Source organism: Eubalaena glacialis, chromosome 6 (genome assembly GCF_028564815.1).
Source record: "Eubalaena glacialis isolate mEubGla1 chromosome 6, mEubGla1.1.hap2.+ XY, whole genome shotgun sequence".
In the NCBI taxonomy this organism is placed as follows: domain Eukaryota; kingdom Metazoa; phylum Chordata; class Mammalia; order Artiodactyla; family Balaenidae; genus Eubalaena; species Eubalaena glacialis.
In genome coordinates, this window is record NC_083721.1 from 56,922,988 (window position 1) to 56,941,005 (window position 18,018).

At 36.0% G+C, this 18,018-nt stretch overlaps 1 protein-coding gene across 1 annotated transcript in view; it reads left to right on the forward strand.

The window, feature by feature from the left end:
* The window catches only part of LOC133092968 (T-cell receptor-associated transmembrane adapter 1), a 30,279-nt gene extending 14,556 nt beyond the window's left edge, over positions 1-15,723 (forward strand). The window contains exons 3-6 of the mRNA XM_061192722.1: positions 1,329-1,365; positions 7,779-7,840; positions 9,940-10,028; positions 15,469-15,723. Coding sequence (XP_061048705.1) covers positions 1,329-1,365; positions 7,779-7,840; positions 9,940-10,028; positions 15,469-15,723 — 443 coding nt within the window. The remainder of the gene's footprint in view (positions 1-1,328; positions 1,366-7,778; positions 7,841-9,939; positions 10,029-15,468) is intronic.
* The last annotated feature ends 2,295 nt before the right edge of the window (positions 15,724-18,018 follow it).

Genomic DNA, 18,018 nt, shown 5'->3' on the forward strand with positions numbered 1-18,018 from the left:
AATGACCTCTCTGGAGAATAACAACTTTGTCCCACATAAATCTAACTAAAAATAGTCTTTGTAATTGTTTGGTGACTTGCTCAATTATTGGGAAACATTTTTGTTAGTTTCTTACCAACACACAGTGTTTTCCAAATGTTAAAACGGAAAGATCACCATTTGATTGCTATTGTCTCTGGGTCACTGTCAGAGGCTTAGATAATAGTGGGCTTTACTTTCTTATGATAGCTTTTGCAAGATTTTGGTTTTTATTTAATGCCAGGCTTAATAATATGCAATCAAAATATAATAAATATCATATTATATACAACTATTCAGTTCAAAGAAAATTTATTGCTAACCAGTAATACTTCTTCATAATTTTGATCTTAATTATTAAAACTGAACTCAGAATTTCTCTTAATTTCCTCTAACTATTGCCTCCCTAAAAGTTTCTTGAAACTATTTTTTTCCAATTTTGAATACACATATTTAATTTGAAGTACAAATACTTCCTTTCATTTGCCTTTGAACCACCACCTCCAAGGTTCAACAGTGGATACTTGGAGATTTGACCCATATTTTTTTCATGATTTTACAATCTTACATCAAATCTCTGGTCAGTCTGGTTTTTGCAGACCAGCATACTGTTTCCCTTAAAAGCCATTCTACTGTTTTGATTACTTTTAGAGACTGTGTTGCCAACCTTTTCTGGATTTCTTCTCTCTAGAACCCTTATCTCTCCTTACCTCTCTATTTTTACCATGTGGGTGAAATGTAATCATGACCAGAGGAACTTCCTAAACATCATTTTTATGATGTTGTTGTCACATACCAAGAAATGATAATGGGCACTCCAAGATTAGATAAATAAGTAAATAAATAGAAGTGTCTTCTAGGGACTTTTTTTTTTTCTTGATAAGGAAGAAAAGCCTATCCAAACCAGCAAGGGCAAAGAGGGAAATCTGTCAGAAGGAAGCAGAGGTGTTTCGTGGAACCTGAAGGCAGAGAGTATAGCCAGGCCCCACAACAGACTGGAACCACAGAAAAGGCAGGGACAGGTTTCCAGTGTACTCCGCTTGGTGTTTCCCTGCATGAAATGGCCACACAGATGGGCTCTGCATTACTGCCAAGCTGCACCGTGTTTTCATTCCAGATTACCAAGAGAGAACCTGATTGGTCCAAATCAGAGAATCTCCTTATCCCTAGTTCAAACAGTGGTGGTCAAGTGGCTTGATTAAAGATGTTAACTGACATTGAGGCTAAGCTCCCCTCAGAGCGTGCTCTAGAAGGTTTAAGACATGTACATCAAAATTTCTTTTAATTTGTCTATTTTGAATATCTTTCAGATAAAATATACACGTACTCCGATGACTACTTTCCCAGGTATGTAGAAAATGAGTCATAGATTATGATTCTCAAGGAATAAGGAGAAGTAACTAATGTTATATTGCTTATAGATTTGGCTCAGGAATGTTTCACTTGGGTTAAAATAAAATGAAAAGTGAGTTTTAATTACTTTTACTTCCACCTGAAGAATAATAGTTATAATATTATTATCTGCCCTAGTTACTTACTCATCCTGAGTCAGTGAGAGAGCTGGATGAAGGACAAAATGAAACTCTAACCTGGTGTCTACAGAATCCTCATTAATTTTGGAAGAAGATATCCTAGATTAGGATTCAGTTCAGGTTGTAAAAATGTAGTCTAATTAAATATAGAATTGTTTGGCCCTTAAGAATTCAAGGTAGAAAGAAATCTGGCAATATTAATACAATTTAAGATATGTATGCACACATACATATACAAGGATGATTTGTGCTGTGCCATTTTTAAGGGTATTGCCAATAAATAACTCTAAAATAATATGCAGTTATAGATATAACACAATTGCTTATACTTATTAAGCATGTTGCAGATAAATTTGTGTAGTATAAAACTTTTTTTAAAGAAGGTTTATAATATAAAACATAGTAAAGAAGTTTCATTTTCTTGGACAATATATTCTGACCCAAATGTGTCATTAGATTGCAAATTTCTCTTTTAGGATTAAAAAAATCTAAATATAGAAAATTTCCTAGAGGATTCTTCAAGACCTTTTTGAAATGGTAAACTGAAAGGCTGAAAAGGTCTTTCAAAAACACAGAGCTTTTTCACTGTACAGGGTAAGACTGCAAGCTTTTTATTGGCCTCTAAAATGTCCTTTTTAAAAAAAAAATTCTTCTTCATGTGGAAATGTCTCTGGAAGATTCAGATCTGGGCTACAGGCAGACCCACACAAAAAAGACTATATTTTATGACTGTTTTTAACATTGGATTCTATAACATGAGATAATTTAAGTCATTAGTTCATTTCAAGAGTGATTTGCTGATTTGGTTACAACAAAAAATATGACAAAAAGAATCCTACATAACCATGTAGAAGTTAATCTGACGATTGATTTTATACTTGTCATTTGAAAGGCAGTTAAGATGCAGCATGATAGAAAGTCTTGTGATACTATCGTTCTACCAAAGACTGGGTTGGTGGTTTTTGGATTAGTATGGGAAGCATCAGAAAGAAAAATTGGTAAAACACCCATCTCAAAGCAAGCAGGCTCTTAGCTGCAGGGAAAATTCAGAAAGGAGGCTTGTTCTTTTATAACATCTGTTCCTTCAATAAATATTCATTCAACAAATAAACATTTGTTTAGACAACAGAGATGCAAAGATGAAAAGATGCGATCCTTCCCTCGAGGATTTAATAATCTGTTATCTATTGTAATAAATCTCCATTTAGGCAAAATTTGAGTATACAATGCAGATTGTATCTATTAAAAAGAGGCTGGCATATTAATTCACAAGTTTATGTACGTACTTCACAGCTTGGCTATTTCTCTGATTATGTAGTTTGGGAGCCAAAGTCACCTTTATAGGAGAGCATGGAGGCTTCAGAAAAAAACCAATGAACTATCTCCAGCTATTAAGAAATAAACATTAAAACAGCAAGTGGAAATAAGGGCTATCTTTCTTAGGTAGGGCTAGAATTGTGGATGCTTCCTCAGTCCTTAGACGGTTCGAGGCTGGGTAGAAGGGAGGCAAGATTCCCTCACACTGGGTTCCCTGCTGCACTGTCCCTCTGCCCCTACTCAGCATTGGTTTAGGTGGGAAGCTATGCTGGAGGGGAAAGAAATTTGCTTCTCTGGTCTTATCTTCCTGCTTCCCCAAATCCCTGCCTTCCTGCATTAGTAAGTCAGGAACATGGTCACTTTAAGGACAGCAAAGCGTCTCTATCTAATAGAAAGTTAAATATACACTTCCTGGTATTTACCCCTGGGCCACTTTATTTGTCCTTTAAACGTAATTCTACACAATTCTTGTCTTTTGATCTGTGTTACGAGGATAATGCAGTGAGAATATCATCGGTTTGAGATACAAACAGTTCTGGATGTTAATCACTCTTGCAATTACCAGGTTTGTAATCTTGGGAAAATGAGCATTGCTGAAGTGGAATTTTACCATCTGAAAAGTATGGATTATAATATAATACTGTACTTACAAGGGTAGCTGACTGATTAAAAAAACAAAAAAAAAAGGCTGAATGTTTTATTAGGTGAAAATTAAGGTCTAAGAAAATTCCCACCCATTTGAATTATATTTACCCCTTGATTTAGGAAAGCAGTTCAGATTTACACTAAGCTTATTATAGCTCCTCAGTGTTCAGAGTCTCTCTCAAGGACTTGGGACAAATCCCCAGCGACTTTTGCGTGGTCTTCTCCTGGGTGGCACTGAAAGGTGCTTTTATCACAAAACATATCTCATCGCAGCTATTCTTCTACCTTAAGATGATTTCTTGGATTTCTAGTTTGGCAGGCTGAGAACCACCCCCCTTCACTTCCCCTTTTTGCTAAATATACTGACCTGATGCCCTGGAACAGACCTTTAGTCTCAGCTGTCCTCTCCACCTGTTCCCAGGGTTGAGTATCCTGATGACAATAGAACTCTTGGGTAGCCTTCCCTGGTGCCTCAGACTTCCAGGTAGATATGCAGATGAGGCCCTCACTGTGACCACTGCCACACTTGGAACCAAAGTATCTCCATGTTTTCCAGCCTTCTGTTTATTTGTTTTAGTGTACAAGTAACCATAATCCAAGCTCCAACCCTGTGCGAATGCAAGAAGTCCAGTCCCTAACCGACGTATTTTTGGGAATCCCCCAGAATGTGCCTATAGGTTCCAAAAACCTTATTCTTGGTTGCCTCTTGGGCACCCCTAGCTCTGTGTCACTGCTCTAGTTTTCTTTCCCCATCTTGTTTAGAATTCTTCATGCTGGCAGATCTTTCCAGTCTCCTTTCCCCCAAACTTTGACAAAAGACTCTTCTTTTCAAGGGCTCCAAAGCACTGGCAATATAAGCTCCTGTGTTTAACTGACTTTACAAAAAAGTAGACATCATTAGAAGGACATTTGAACACTGATCAAGAGAATAAAAATTTAATGTTAGATATCATTGCCTGAGAGTCCATTAACTTCCCCCCTCATAGGAAATACTACTGGTTCTTAGCTAACCCTAGCCATACTAACCCTAGTTACACAAAAATTGCTGGGGTTTACACTTTTCTCCTGGACCAAGGGTCTATCTTTGATATCCACTCACCCCAAATTCAAGAAACCTACACCCATGGCACAGTCCCTGCCAGAGAAAGTAAAAATTTAGTGAGCATATACTCAGGAACACATTGTTGCAACAACTTTCCCTTTTCTCTCCTCCTTCATTATTGCTTTTTCTTTCCTTTTTGTCTCATTCCCATCAGTATATAAACAGACAGTACTGTCTGACATCTTTTTTAAAAAAAAGAAAAGAAAAGTTCCCTTGATATTAGATTGCCTATAGTTACCTCTCCATTGTTCTGCACCCTTTATAGCAAAACTTGGAAGTGCCATCTACATTCTGTCCATGTTTGCTGACTTCTCTTCCTCTTCTTTCTTGAACCTATTCTACTCGATCTTTTGTCCTCAATAATCCACTGACTCAGCTTTTGTCAAGATCACCAATGAAATCTACATGGCAAATCTTAGTCTCATTATACATGGTCCATCTGTAGCATTTGACACATTGACACTCTACTTCTTGAGACACTTGCTTCTCCAGACTCTGGGCCACCCCCTTTTTGGTTTTTCTCCTCAATTAGTAGAAGCTTCTCCTTTGCTGGTTCCTGAACCTTCAACAACAGAGTGCCCAGGGCTCGGTCTAGTGAACCTCTTCTCTTTCTACACTCATTCCATTAGTAATTTCATCCTCTCTCATGGCTTTCAGTAACGTTGATACACTGGTGAAGCCCAAACATATATCTGCCTATTCAAAGAAATGTCTACTAAGCAAATCAGGTTAACACTTAGCAAAAACAACTTCTGATAGACCCTAAGCTTACTCTTTTTTATCAATCTTACAATTTCCCAGCCCCTTAAAATAGTTTTATTTAGTTTTACAGAAATCTTTCATTTTTATTTGGATATTGGAACCCTACATTTATGTCATAGAATTTGGGAGCTGAAAAGAACAATAGGGATTAAATAATTTAATATCCTTGTTTATAAATAAGGAAATTGAAATTCAGAGAGTTTATGTCCAAAATCACCCACTCAGAAGTAATGATTTTTTAAAAATTGAATTTACTTATTTAATCTACTTAGATAATAAAGTATTTGAGGCATTTTCTTTAAAGGACTTCACAATAAAATAATAATAAAATATAAATACAAACTTTAAAAATAGAGACTAGAGAAAATTTATGTGAAAGCAGAAAATTTGAACCCTAGTAAAAGATGCAATTAATATTATTTTAAATCTTGGAATGTCAGTAAATGTGCTGATTAGTTAGAAGATCATTTCAGACATGTTGAGAACAATGGAGAATCTGATCTGGCCCAAAACTCAGAGGTACACTAGCCTCTGGGCATATTTATTACTTTATTTTAAATAGTAATCAATCTTCAACATAAAACACTGCCAAACATTTGTGCTTGAAGTTTATTAGATATTTGCAATAGGCTGCAGCTATTTGGCACTGCCAAGTAAAGACATACTTTTTAATTTGTTGGTTAGGCAACTGCTTCTTTATAATAGTTTATTTGCGATGATTAATCATTTGAGACCTGCCCGTAGACACAGGGCACTGCATTATAAATCACGTCTTATTTTCATTCATAGAGAATGAAATGATATTCATTTTTTGGACATGATTTATCATTTGCAGGTTGTATCTGCTATCTGTGTGGGCTAGGAAAAATGGATGGATTGTCATTAAAAATTCTTCACCTTTTGCTATTATATTCTCTGTATAGCCAGAGAAAAACCATGAGCAGGGACTATTCCATATCCCAATATTAAGCTGTAGTGAATTACCAATGGAAAGAAAGGTTATGGATGAGTTTCTTTGTTATCAGATAAGTGAAATACATGCCAGCATCTGGATTTTCAAATCATTTCATACAGGTATCATTTGATCTGTTTTTTTTTTTTTTTTAACGATACCTACTTACTATTTACATATAGTGTCTTCTTTCAGAAGCATGGGAGTAATATAGGTGTTCTGCCTTGAGATAAGAGTTCTTTTTCCTTTTGATGCAATTCCTTCCAGCTCTCAGTGATATGTAATCTCAATGTTAAAACATTTGCTGCTGTTTTATGAAATGCCACTCTCACTGCCTGAAATGTTCTTCTGTCCCCAACCTGCTATTGTGAAAGCTGGTCACCAGGGCCATTGTCACTGTCTGGTGGCAATGGTAGGTTGTCTACTGTAATCCTAATAGGATTATTCAGATGAGGCTATAAGGAAAGTTAATCAAACATCAAGAGCAAATAGTATTCAGAGCTTTAGGACCAGACTTGCATTACAATCCTAGCACTGACAGTTACTGTCTATGTGTCTTTTGACAATTTACCTCTCTAGCTTGCAAATTCCTTATATGCACAATGGGGATTTTTAAAAAATGCTTCTCATAGGGTTGTCCTGAGGGTTGAATGAGCACTGGCATAAAGAAAGCTTTCACAAGTGTTATTTATTGCTGATATTACACATAAGGTTAGGGAAAATACTTTAATCTGCCTGAATCTCAGACTTATCTGTAAAGTGGAAAATAATAATATTTCTGCAGAATTTCCCTTGGTTTTCGATATAATGCATGTAAAACAGCACAATATTTGGATGTAATAGGTGATCAATCATTTTATTGCATCTGCCAAGCTGAGTCTACGATATTTCTCTGGCCTCTTATTTTTTAATCATCACTGTCAATATTTATTTAGTAAACAGAGTGTTAGGGGTATGTTCAGAGTGATATTCTTGACAAATAAACAGGAAGTACAATGTATAGATTAGAGCACAGATAATCTAGGTTCTAATCCCAGCTCTGCCATTTACTAGTCTTGTGACCTTCAGCAAATTATATAACCAAGCTGTGCCTCAGATTCCTTATCCATAAAGTGGGAATGCTGTAGTGCCTATCTGGTCGAATTGTCGTGAGAATTAAATGAATGAATATATATAATGCACTTCAAGTAGTATCTGACACACAACAAGTGCTAAATAAGTATTTGCTATTATTGTTCCCCAAAAGAGGGTCCAAAACACATCTTTTCAAATTCATACACACATACGCATACACACTTGCATTTACTCACTTACTTGCCTATCTACCTTGGGTGGTCAAGGCTGAATAAGAGCATGCAATAATTTACCCAATATTGAATTTAGCTGAGAAATTAGTTTTGAACTATGTGTAAAGTAGATTCTAACAAGGCAAATTATTTCCTTATTATAGGGAAAATGAGTATGATCTTGAAGACACACCAATTTATGGTAACTTAGATAATGTGGTCCCAGGTAAGTTTTATTTTTCCAGAAATTAAATTTATTTATAAATCAATTACCCCACTTAATTCCACAAAGAATTTGAGGTAGCTTATTTTTTTGTCACAGTCACATTTAAATGTTCCAATGGTAACCATAAATTCAGTATTTTTAGCATATCATTTAGCATATATTTCCAAAGCTGCATATCATAAATCATATTGCAACATTCAGTGTAAGTCAACATCCTGTTTTTCTATATTCTCTTTATTTTACTCTAGTAGTAATGAGAATACCGGAAGACTCTATTACCATGAATTTTGACACACACAGAATTCTATGAAATAAAGCTATTTCTAGAACAGTAAATGACCCAGGAAAACAGTGCTTTATGCTCTGTATATAAAAGCAAATCTACAGTGAATAATTTGGAACAAAGAACACATTCTCTGGTTTCTCTTGTTTTAACTGGTTCTTTTAAAGTAGAGAACCTAGGTTTACACTGATGACAAGCAGGGAAAGAGAAGCGCCAAACCATCACTGAGTGGATTATACATTTTTTTGTTCTTTTGTAACAAGTACTCTTCAATTCCCAGCATCCCTTATTGCTTGAAATATCCCAACCACCCCAAAAATAAAATGCCCCTAAATGCCTCAAAACAAACAGCTGTGATCTAATTCCAGAGCTCTGATGAGAGAAGCTGTTGAGAGTAACACTAGGATTTAACGCTATCCTTGCCCTGTAAGAAGTTCACTTAATTCATGATAGGAGACTTGGGGGTTAATTCCTGTTGATCTCCGAGTCTCGAACACAGAGATTTCCAGTCATGGGCTAAATTTATCTGAATCTCTATATATCAAAACAGTATGGAATCTCCTAAAGTTACACACATGAGAATTTTATAGGAGTCAAGAATTTATTTAATTTTTGTCTTACCCCCCACTGTAAAGTGTCCTCTAAGCTCTGCACTCTGAGTAATCAGAAACTATTTTTCAGGAATAGACTATTAAAAATAATTTTCCTTCCCATTTCCCCTTGCAGAATTTTGGTGCCCACCTGTAATATTTGAGGACTTAATTTCTTATGTATTCTGGTGGCTCAAAGCCCACCATATCTGCAGTCTCCATGTCTAATGAGCACAGGTGTCACTCCTACAGGTTCTGATTTAGTAGTTCCATGATAGAGCTTAGGAACCTGCTATTTAACAAGGCTTCCAGGTGATTCTAATGCATGTTTTCCATGATCCATGCTTTGAGAAACATCACCCTATGGGCCAGTTCTCTGCATTGCTTTTCAGAAAGGGTTGAATGATTTTGAAGTACCTTGTATTATAGTAAACATATATTTTTATCTATGGGGTCAAACTGGTGCAATCCACATCTCTGCCAGGTTACTCGCCATCCTACAAGTCATTAACTCTCCTTCTTCTCCCTTTTAAATAGGAGTATCTGGGGAAAGAAAGGTACGGATGATTCAGTAAACATCCCCACAGGATGAAATAAGTGCAGGTCTGCTGGCTGGTGGACATGGTACAAAAACCCCCAAGTACTTAGTACCAGCAGTATACACCCCAGACCCTCAAAACAGCCTGGCTGAACTGTCCTGTCACTGATTTATGGGACGACAAACATAATCTAAACCCTCTTTTTCAAAAATGGTATGTAAGGTTAAGAAGGCCTCTTAGTAAAACGTCTTACTTATGGAAAAAATTACCAAATCGTAATCATCAGTATATGTGCTCTGTGCTTTATGCCATCTGCACCATTTGTAACCACGCTTAAAGAGAACACAGACAATCCTTTAACTCGTGGGATCTCAATAACATCTAAATGGTAGTTTAAGTTGAGATTGTCATGTCCTACAATGGTATAAAAAAATTAGTATGATCTCGTTCTTATCCCAAGTGACCTTCTTTTGTCTAATTGTTAATGCTGTAGGGCAACAGACTTCTCCACAGTCTGATCTGCAGAGCAGTTTGTGCTTCCTTACCTCTTTGTATCTTCACAAAAAAGCCTAGTCAAATGATCCCTGAAGGTTTCACATTTATAGCTAAATGTTGTTTGGGTCATGTATTTTTATTCATGCCAGCATTTTTTAGTTTTCCATTGTAAATCTCTTTTCCACTCCCAAGAACCAGTGGATGAAAACTACTATGAACAAATGAAAGCCCCGCCAGAGAAATCTGTGAACAAACTGCAAGAAGACGCCCCACCTTCACAGGTAAGTCTTGTTTTCCGTATCAAGGGCCAAGTTCAACCTAGGTCATAGCACAGCTGCATGTTGCAAGAGCATAAAAACAGCACATTCTGATAAACATCAGAAGCAGCCTGTTAGAAATTTTGCATTCTGAATCGGTGTCAAACTCTGGAGCCTGAGCTCTAATGAAAAGCTCAAAGGCAAATAAATAGTACTCAGAGCTACACTTAAAGAGTCAAAATTACGTACAACTACAAAGGCAGTAGATTTCAAGGGAAAAGTGGATTCTCTTCCTAAAGAATTAGTTAAGCTTTTTCTTTCAGAGCAAAAAAAATTACATGTATCATAGAAATAAATATAAAAGTTGACACATGCAGAATTCTCAGAAGACCTAGATGTCGGGAATTTATGGTGGATGGGGAGAAAGAGACCTTTAGTGAAAAGATAAATTAACTAATTATAAAAGACCATACTTCTGTTTTATTAAAAAAAAATGAGTGTAAATTTAATACAAGTCCTATGGCTATGGTCTTATGACAAGAGATTTACACATGGCTTGTGTGGAGATAGGCAGGACTAAAGCCTAAGTAGAAACAGAAAAACCCAAGAAGAAATGGGTAGTTTATCTTTTTACTACCACAATCAGTTCAACATCCTCAGACATAGCACTGCCATTCACGATTCTTAGCATACGTGAGGCTGAAATGTTATAAATTTCAGTTATAATGGTTCTTTCTTATTCCCGATCTCGTCCCTTTTATTATGTGCTCTTGTGCTATTCCCTAGAAACAGTCATAGGGCCAGCATTTCCTATGCAGTTGTTACATGTCAGGCTTGTATTATGTGCTTTATAGGCATATCTTTTTAGATTCCTATAAGGGAGACAGCACGATTATTCCCATCTGACAGAGGCTTGCAAAAGATGAAAAACTTAACCTGGAGACTCAGAAACTGAGTGGGGAGACAGAATCCAAACTTAGTCCAGCCTAATAGAAAATACTCTCCTCCCAAAGATGGGTCAGAACTTGGAAACTTCCCATTAAGATAGAATTTCTCTTTTTCCTTATATGAATCCCCTAAAAAATCAAATTCTTGAAATTTTTATTAAGAAACCAAGATGTGGTGAGGTTTAAGCAAAATGTAAAGTCGTCCTCTCATGGGCAAATCTGTCATGTGATGTTCAATTAATTTTAAATGTATTTTTTAGATAAAAGATATGAAAAACTGCATGTTATAATATGATCTGCAAAATTCATGGTAATATTCATGATAATAAAGAGAAAACCTCTAAAGAAGGTTAAAATATAACTACACCACCTGAAATGCAGAGTTTCACAGCACCTTAGTTATAAAAGAACTGAGAATTCTGAGTAGAAGTTGCTGTTTAAAACATATAAATTAAACAGGCCAGCTTTATTTGTGCTGCATCTGGTTTTTACTCAAGTGGAAATTGTGCAAAGCCTTAAAATATCTTTAAAAGTCTGCTATTTCATAAATATTTTATAAATTATATATATAATTTAAAGACACTTCTAAGGAGATTAGTCTTCATTCTATTTCACCCTTCTCACAAATTTAATTTCACAAATTGGAAGTAATCTCTTTGGTTTTTTAAATTAATTTTTATTGGAGTATAGTTGGTTTACAATGTTGTGTTAGTTTCAGGTGTACAGCAAAGTAAATCAGTTATACATATACATACATCCACTCTTTTACAGATTCTATTCCCAGATAGGTCATTACAGAGTATTGCGTAGAGTTCCCTGTGCTATACAGTAGGTTCTTATTAGTTATCTATTTTACATATAGTAGCATGTATATGTCAATCCCAATCTCCCAATTTATCCCACCCAGAAGTCACCTCTTCATATTTGCTCAATTCCATTTTATTAGAATGATCATTATCATCAAAAACACTACCCAGTTAGCTACTATGATACATAGTTACTTTGGTCAATTACAAAAGCATAAAGAATCTATAATATAATGCAATAAAGCCTGATGGATAAAGTGTTTGTTGGAAAAGGGAATAAGTTTCTTGCCCTTTGAAAATGATGTGTACAGTTCAGAAGTTGTAATTTCAGTATCTAAGTCTACTATTAACTAGGAAGAGATGATCAGGGAACCTAACGATAAAATGAGTTCATGAGAGTTCCCATGTCTTAAAAAAAATTTGAAGGATGCAAGTGTGAACTTGTTTCTTTTCTCTTATCCTCATGTTAAAACCTCTCACCTATCCCTCCTTTCCCTCCTATGTCAGAAGCAACCTCTCCTCTTTCCAAAGCCAATACTCCTACTTGTGCTCTTGAGTATTTCTCCTATTTCCTTCAAGATCTTGCACCTTCAATTATTTAATTTGTCTCCATTTCTTTCTTTAAATGAATTACTATTGACCTACCAATATATACAAATCTCTGCAATATTTAAAAACAAATAAAACAACAAAGCTCTACTTCAACCTGTTTTTCTCTCTAATTCCTAAACTGGTTCTTACTTTCCTCCATGGTTTCCATTTCTTTTCATAGATACAAATTCTTTTTTCCCTGTCTATATTTTCCACCCATCTATTCAAGTAAAACAACACTCTGGAAGTCACAAATGACTATTACACATACACATTGTGGTCCTTTCTCAGGACCCTCGTTTTTTGAACTCTGCAGGACTTGATAAAGTGGACCAGTTGTTGACCAGACATACATTATTTGCTTTCAGTTGTAAGTGCAAAAACCCAATTCAAACCACTTTAGCATAAAAGGGAAATCACTGGCTCATGTAACTGGGAGATGAAAGAGTGTCTTCTGTTTTTGAAATGATTGAATATGAGGGCTCTCTCCATTTCTTCTCCCTGCTTCTCTGTTACTGACTTCATTCTCGTCTATGACCAACAGACTCTTCCACTGAGGCTGGGAAAGCCACTGGAGACTCAGATTTTCTTCCTCCCAAATCCAGAAAAAGATATCTTTTCTATTTCTGCATCTGTACCTCAGTCCCAAAGATGCCATGCAATTGGCTCTACTGAAGTCACATGCCCACACTTGGGCCAACTTCTGTTGGCAGGAGGATGGGTAGTGTAATTGGTTCCAGCCTGGGTCGCATGCTTAATCCTGTGCTGAGCTTGGAGTACAGCATTGTGATTGATAGGCTCTCCAGGACCAGAGAGAAGAGGGAAATTTCCTAAAGGAAAATGGAGGATTTATCAAAGAAAGAGAATAGAACAAAGTGCTGGACGGTCGAAAAAGATATCCACCCCTTTGTATTACTGAGTGCCTTTTGGCTGTTTTTCTAACCTCACTGACATCTTCTCTATCTATCTAGTCAAAGGCAAAGCAGGTCTGAAAAGCATGAGGTGTATTCAGGAAGCAGTGAAATGTCCAGTTTGCTTGAAATAGAGAGTTTATGTAGGGGAGTACTGGGAATCAAAATAGAAAGTGTGGAAGTATAAGCATAGAAAACCTTGAATGCCATGCTACAAAATTCAGATTCTAGGCTAAAATTCTTGAGACAGAATGGTAAAATATTGAAGTTATGCCTTAGGATAATAACTTGAAGACAGTATATGGGCTAACTGGCAGAGTGTAGAGACTCAAGCAAGGATACAAGTTACCCATCTTCTATACAATTTTCCAGAAATGATTATTTTACGAATAAAAAGTCAGACAAACATACAAGAGAGGTTGTAAATAGAGCCATCCCCCTGCCTGGTGGAGAAGATTTAAGACATTTAACTTTTAGCATGAAAACAAGTGCCTACAGGGAGAAGCTTATCCACGCATAGGGCTTTTGTTAATCCAAATGTTGCTTTTTTACCCTAGACTCCACAAATTGATATACCTTTGGCTTAGTCTGAATGGTAAATCCTTAACACAGAATATTTTGGTTTATTCAATAGCTGTCCTAAAGTTTTAGCCTACAACTCTGATAATTTAGCCTACAGCTCTGATAACCTTGAAAAACCAGGTCTGAACTGCGCAGGGCTGCTTAAATGCTGATTGTTTTCACCAGATGCATACTACAGTGCTACACAGTGAGGGGTCAGTTGAATTTGTGGATGCGGAACTGCGGAAATGGAGGGCTGACTGTAAAATTATATGTGAATTTTTACCTGCTCAAGGGGTTGGCATCCCTAACCCCCATGTTGTTCAAGGGTCAACTGTTCAACTGTATATTATCTCTATTTGCTAATAATGTTGTAAGATAGGTACTCTCATTTTACAGCAAGAGGCTCAAAATAGTTAAAAACAAACAAACAAACAAAAACTGCCCAAGGTCCCATGACCAGTAAATTACAGAGCTGGAATTCAATCCTAAACTTTCAAACACCAAATTCAACGTTTTGTCTTCAGGCCTATTGCTTTCCCCAAGTTTCTCTAGTCTCCTGCCCTTCTTATTCTAGTACTGACGCAGCTCTAGGCCAGAGAGGACTACCAGGCTTTCTTGGATGCAAATGAATATCTCCAAGACCAACCTAAATGAGCTCAAACAGGATCTGGGGATGGGTAGGCAAGAAAGAAGTAAAAAAAAAAAGGAAAAAATGGGAAATGCAATTCTTGCCAAATGCCAGTCATATAAATGGACACTGTTAACCTTATACTATTTTTTTTATAATGTAGCAAACACATATAGTTCTTTTTTTTTTAACACGATTTTAGTTTTTATTTATTTATTTATTTATTGCCGTGTTGGGTCTTTGTTGCTGTATGTGGGCTTTCCCCAGTTGCGGCGAGCGGGGGCTACTCTTTGTTGCAGTGCCTGGTCTTCTCATTGTGGTGGCTTCTCTTGTTGCGGAGCACAGGCTCTAGGCACGCGGGATTCAGTAGTTGTGGCACATGGGCTCAGTAGCTGTGGCGTGCGGGCTCTAGAGCACAGGCTCAGTAGTTGTGGCACACGGGCTTAGTTGCTCTGCAGCATGTGGGATCTTTTTGGACCAGGGATCAAACCCCTGTCCCCTGCATTGGCAGGAGGATTCTTAACCACTGCACCACCAGGGAAGTCCCCAACATTATACTTCTGAGTCTCAAAAATGTAGAAAAATTTGGGAGTTTTGCGGGTAACATAAAATGACCAAGTATTAAACATAAGTAAAGCAGATTTTTGATTGGTTAAATTCCTTCCTGTCGTGCTTTGTTCCCAGTTTAACAAATCAGTATTGTTACTTGATAGGCGAAACATAGGGCAAGCACTCCCTGAGGTGAAGGCAGGGGGAGAGGCAGGTAAAAATCCATCTAAAAGGTTCATGTATATTTTGAGTATAAAAAAGAAATAAAACTATACACACACAAAAAGTTCACTTAAGCATTTTCCACTCCAAAGTCTTATCATCCTAATTGACAAATTTGGTAAATAAGGTAGCTGAAGCCCAGAAAACAACCAAGCTGTGTGTTTTTTATAGGCCTTAGAAATACCCAGAGGTCATCAAAGTTAAAGAATGGCTAACAATGAAGAATTAACCTACCTTTCTTTCTAGGAAACTGAAGCAAAGATGTTCTATGCCTCACTAGATCACAGCTGTGAGGGGAAGCGCAGAAAGCCCAAGAAACAGAAAACTTATTCGTCAGACAAGGATGAAGATGGGCAGGTACATGCAATGGATATCAACCTTTCTAAGACCACTTTGGTGGACAGTTTCCCACCAGAAAGCCAGGCAATAGAGGAAAACATTCATGATGATCCCATCAGGCTGTTTGGATTGATCCGTGCACGGAAAGAAACTGTAAACTAGCTGGACTATTATCTAGCTCAGTGATCCAGCTCTTACTGGAAGTGGCTGTTAAAGAAATGAAGACCCCATATGACACAGCGTGATATGTCAGGGTGATTAGCTGATCGTCTGCTGGTGGGATGGTGGCTCACCTTTTATACAGAGCTTATGTTATACACAGCAAATGGAAGACCATACAAATTAGTTATTTAAATTAGTTATTTGAATTCACTTAAAAAATACTGATGTAGTCAAATGTAAATGAAATCAAGTTTGCAAATTGATCCTGATAACAAAATCATAACTTCAAAACAATTATTAATACTCAGCAAAATAAACCGAAACAAAAAACAAAAAAAAAAGGTTTTAAGCATAAATATGTTCTGGATCATGTTGAAAGAGAAATAAAAGTCAATGGTTTTTTTTTTAAACAGTTCTCATTTCTCATCAATGTGAAACACCCCATAATTGGAAGAAATTTCTGACTGAAAGGCATGGGAGACATTAAAACTTATTTCTAAGAGAAGAGAGATAATCTTAAGAAATATTTTTCGCAAATGGAAATATCTTTATTAGTTCTAAAAATTATTATAAAATTAATGCATATTCCTTGTAACGATAAACAGTATCAAAAAGAATTTAGATATTCCACTAGCCAGAGATAATTACTGTGATCAACTTTCTATATATTCTCCTAGATGTTTTTCTGGGCATGACCATGTATATACCCACATATATGACCATTAGTTGTTTTTCTAACCGAAAAAGAAAAAAGGGGAATGATTATTTTATACATATTATTTAAACTTTTTTCACTTAACTATAATATATTGTAGATTTATTTCCACTGTTATTTTTAACTGTAACTAACTACAGTTATAATTTTAATGCCTGCATAGCATTTCATTGATGATTATACCAAAACTTATTTAAATAATTTTGAAGTACATTTAGCTCATTTCCAATCTCTGTTTTGTTGCTTTTACAAATAACTTCGTAATGAGAATGCATCTCAGCACATATTTGGTACTTGTCTGACTTCTCCTTGAGGCTAAATGTCTAGGAAAAGAATTGCTGCTTTAAAAGGTGTGCATTCTGTAAGTCTCTACAGAATATATTTCTGAAAGGCCAGGAGTTCGGTCAAAGTCTGTGTCCTATTTAAACTCTGATAAGTGCTCTTAAATTGCCCTCCAAAAAAATAATTAAAAAAAAAAACTTTCTATCTCTCTCCGTTTGGAGTAGGCATTTAATTCGGTCTCAAATCATCACTGACCAAGAAAATTGTACATGACAGCTATCAGTCCTACCCTCTGACCAGAGCTTAGTCACTCTTTCTTCAATTGTTTGTGGAACTCCTGAGGCAGTTTATGTACTAAGTTATACAATGATGAGGGAAACTGAGATTCTGCACCCATTGAACTACAGGCTAGGAGAAAAGATGAGTATCAGGTTAACAAAGAAAAGTGTAGCTACTAGTAAGAAAAATACTATTAAGAAAACAGAAGAAAGAGATAATGGAGAGAGGGCATCTCTGAAGAAGAAATTTTAATTCTGAGAACTGAACAATGAGAAGAAGCCACCCAAGTAAAGAGAGAAAGAGCACATTTTGTGGAAGAATTCTATCCATATTGGGAAGTGCCTACTTCTGTCAATAATTATTTTCCATTATGGATCTGTAGAAAATTAAATGCTGATGACAAAGTAAAATATTTTAAGTTGTCCACAATGCCATAGGAAACACAAAAAATACTAATATTTAAGGGCAGAAGAAAAGGAATCAGGTTTCTGATTTCAGAGAAAAGCCAAGAAAAACCCACAAGAAATAAAGTTAATAATTAATAATTACATACTGACTTTAAGTTTTTATGTATAATTTAAAATAAAATCTTTGCTATCATATATGTTTATGTTGTTGCATTTCTATATATACCATGGTTCAGTAAAAATAAAGTTAGACTGTATTTTTGGCAGTTGTTTTTTCCTGTAATTATTCCACATCATTCACTTACGTTATTTACCTGGCACCTGGAAATATTAGAATTTTTTGCCTCTGGTTTATATCATTTGAATTCCAAAAAGTTTAAAGTTTTATGTACCAGATATATCTGATGCCCATTAGTCAGGAAGGTTTTTAGCTACAAACTTAAATTCTTTAATAGATATAAGGCTCTTCAAGTTACCTATTTCTTGTTGAGTGAACTTTGTAAATTTGTGTCTTTTGAGGGATTTGTCCCTCTCATCTAAGTTGTTAAATTTATTGGCATAAAGTTGTTCAAAATATTCTCGTATTATTCTTTTAATATCTGTAGAATTTGT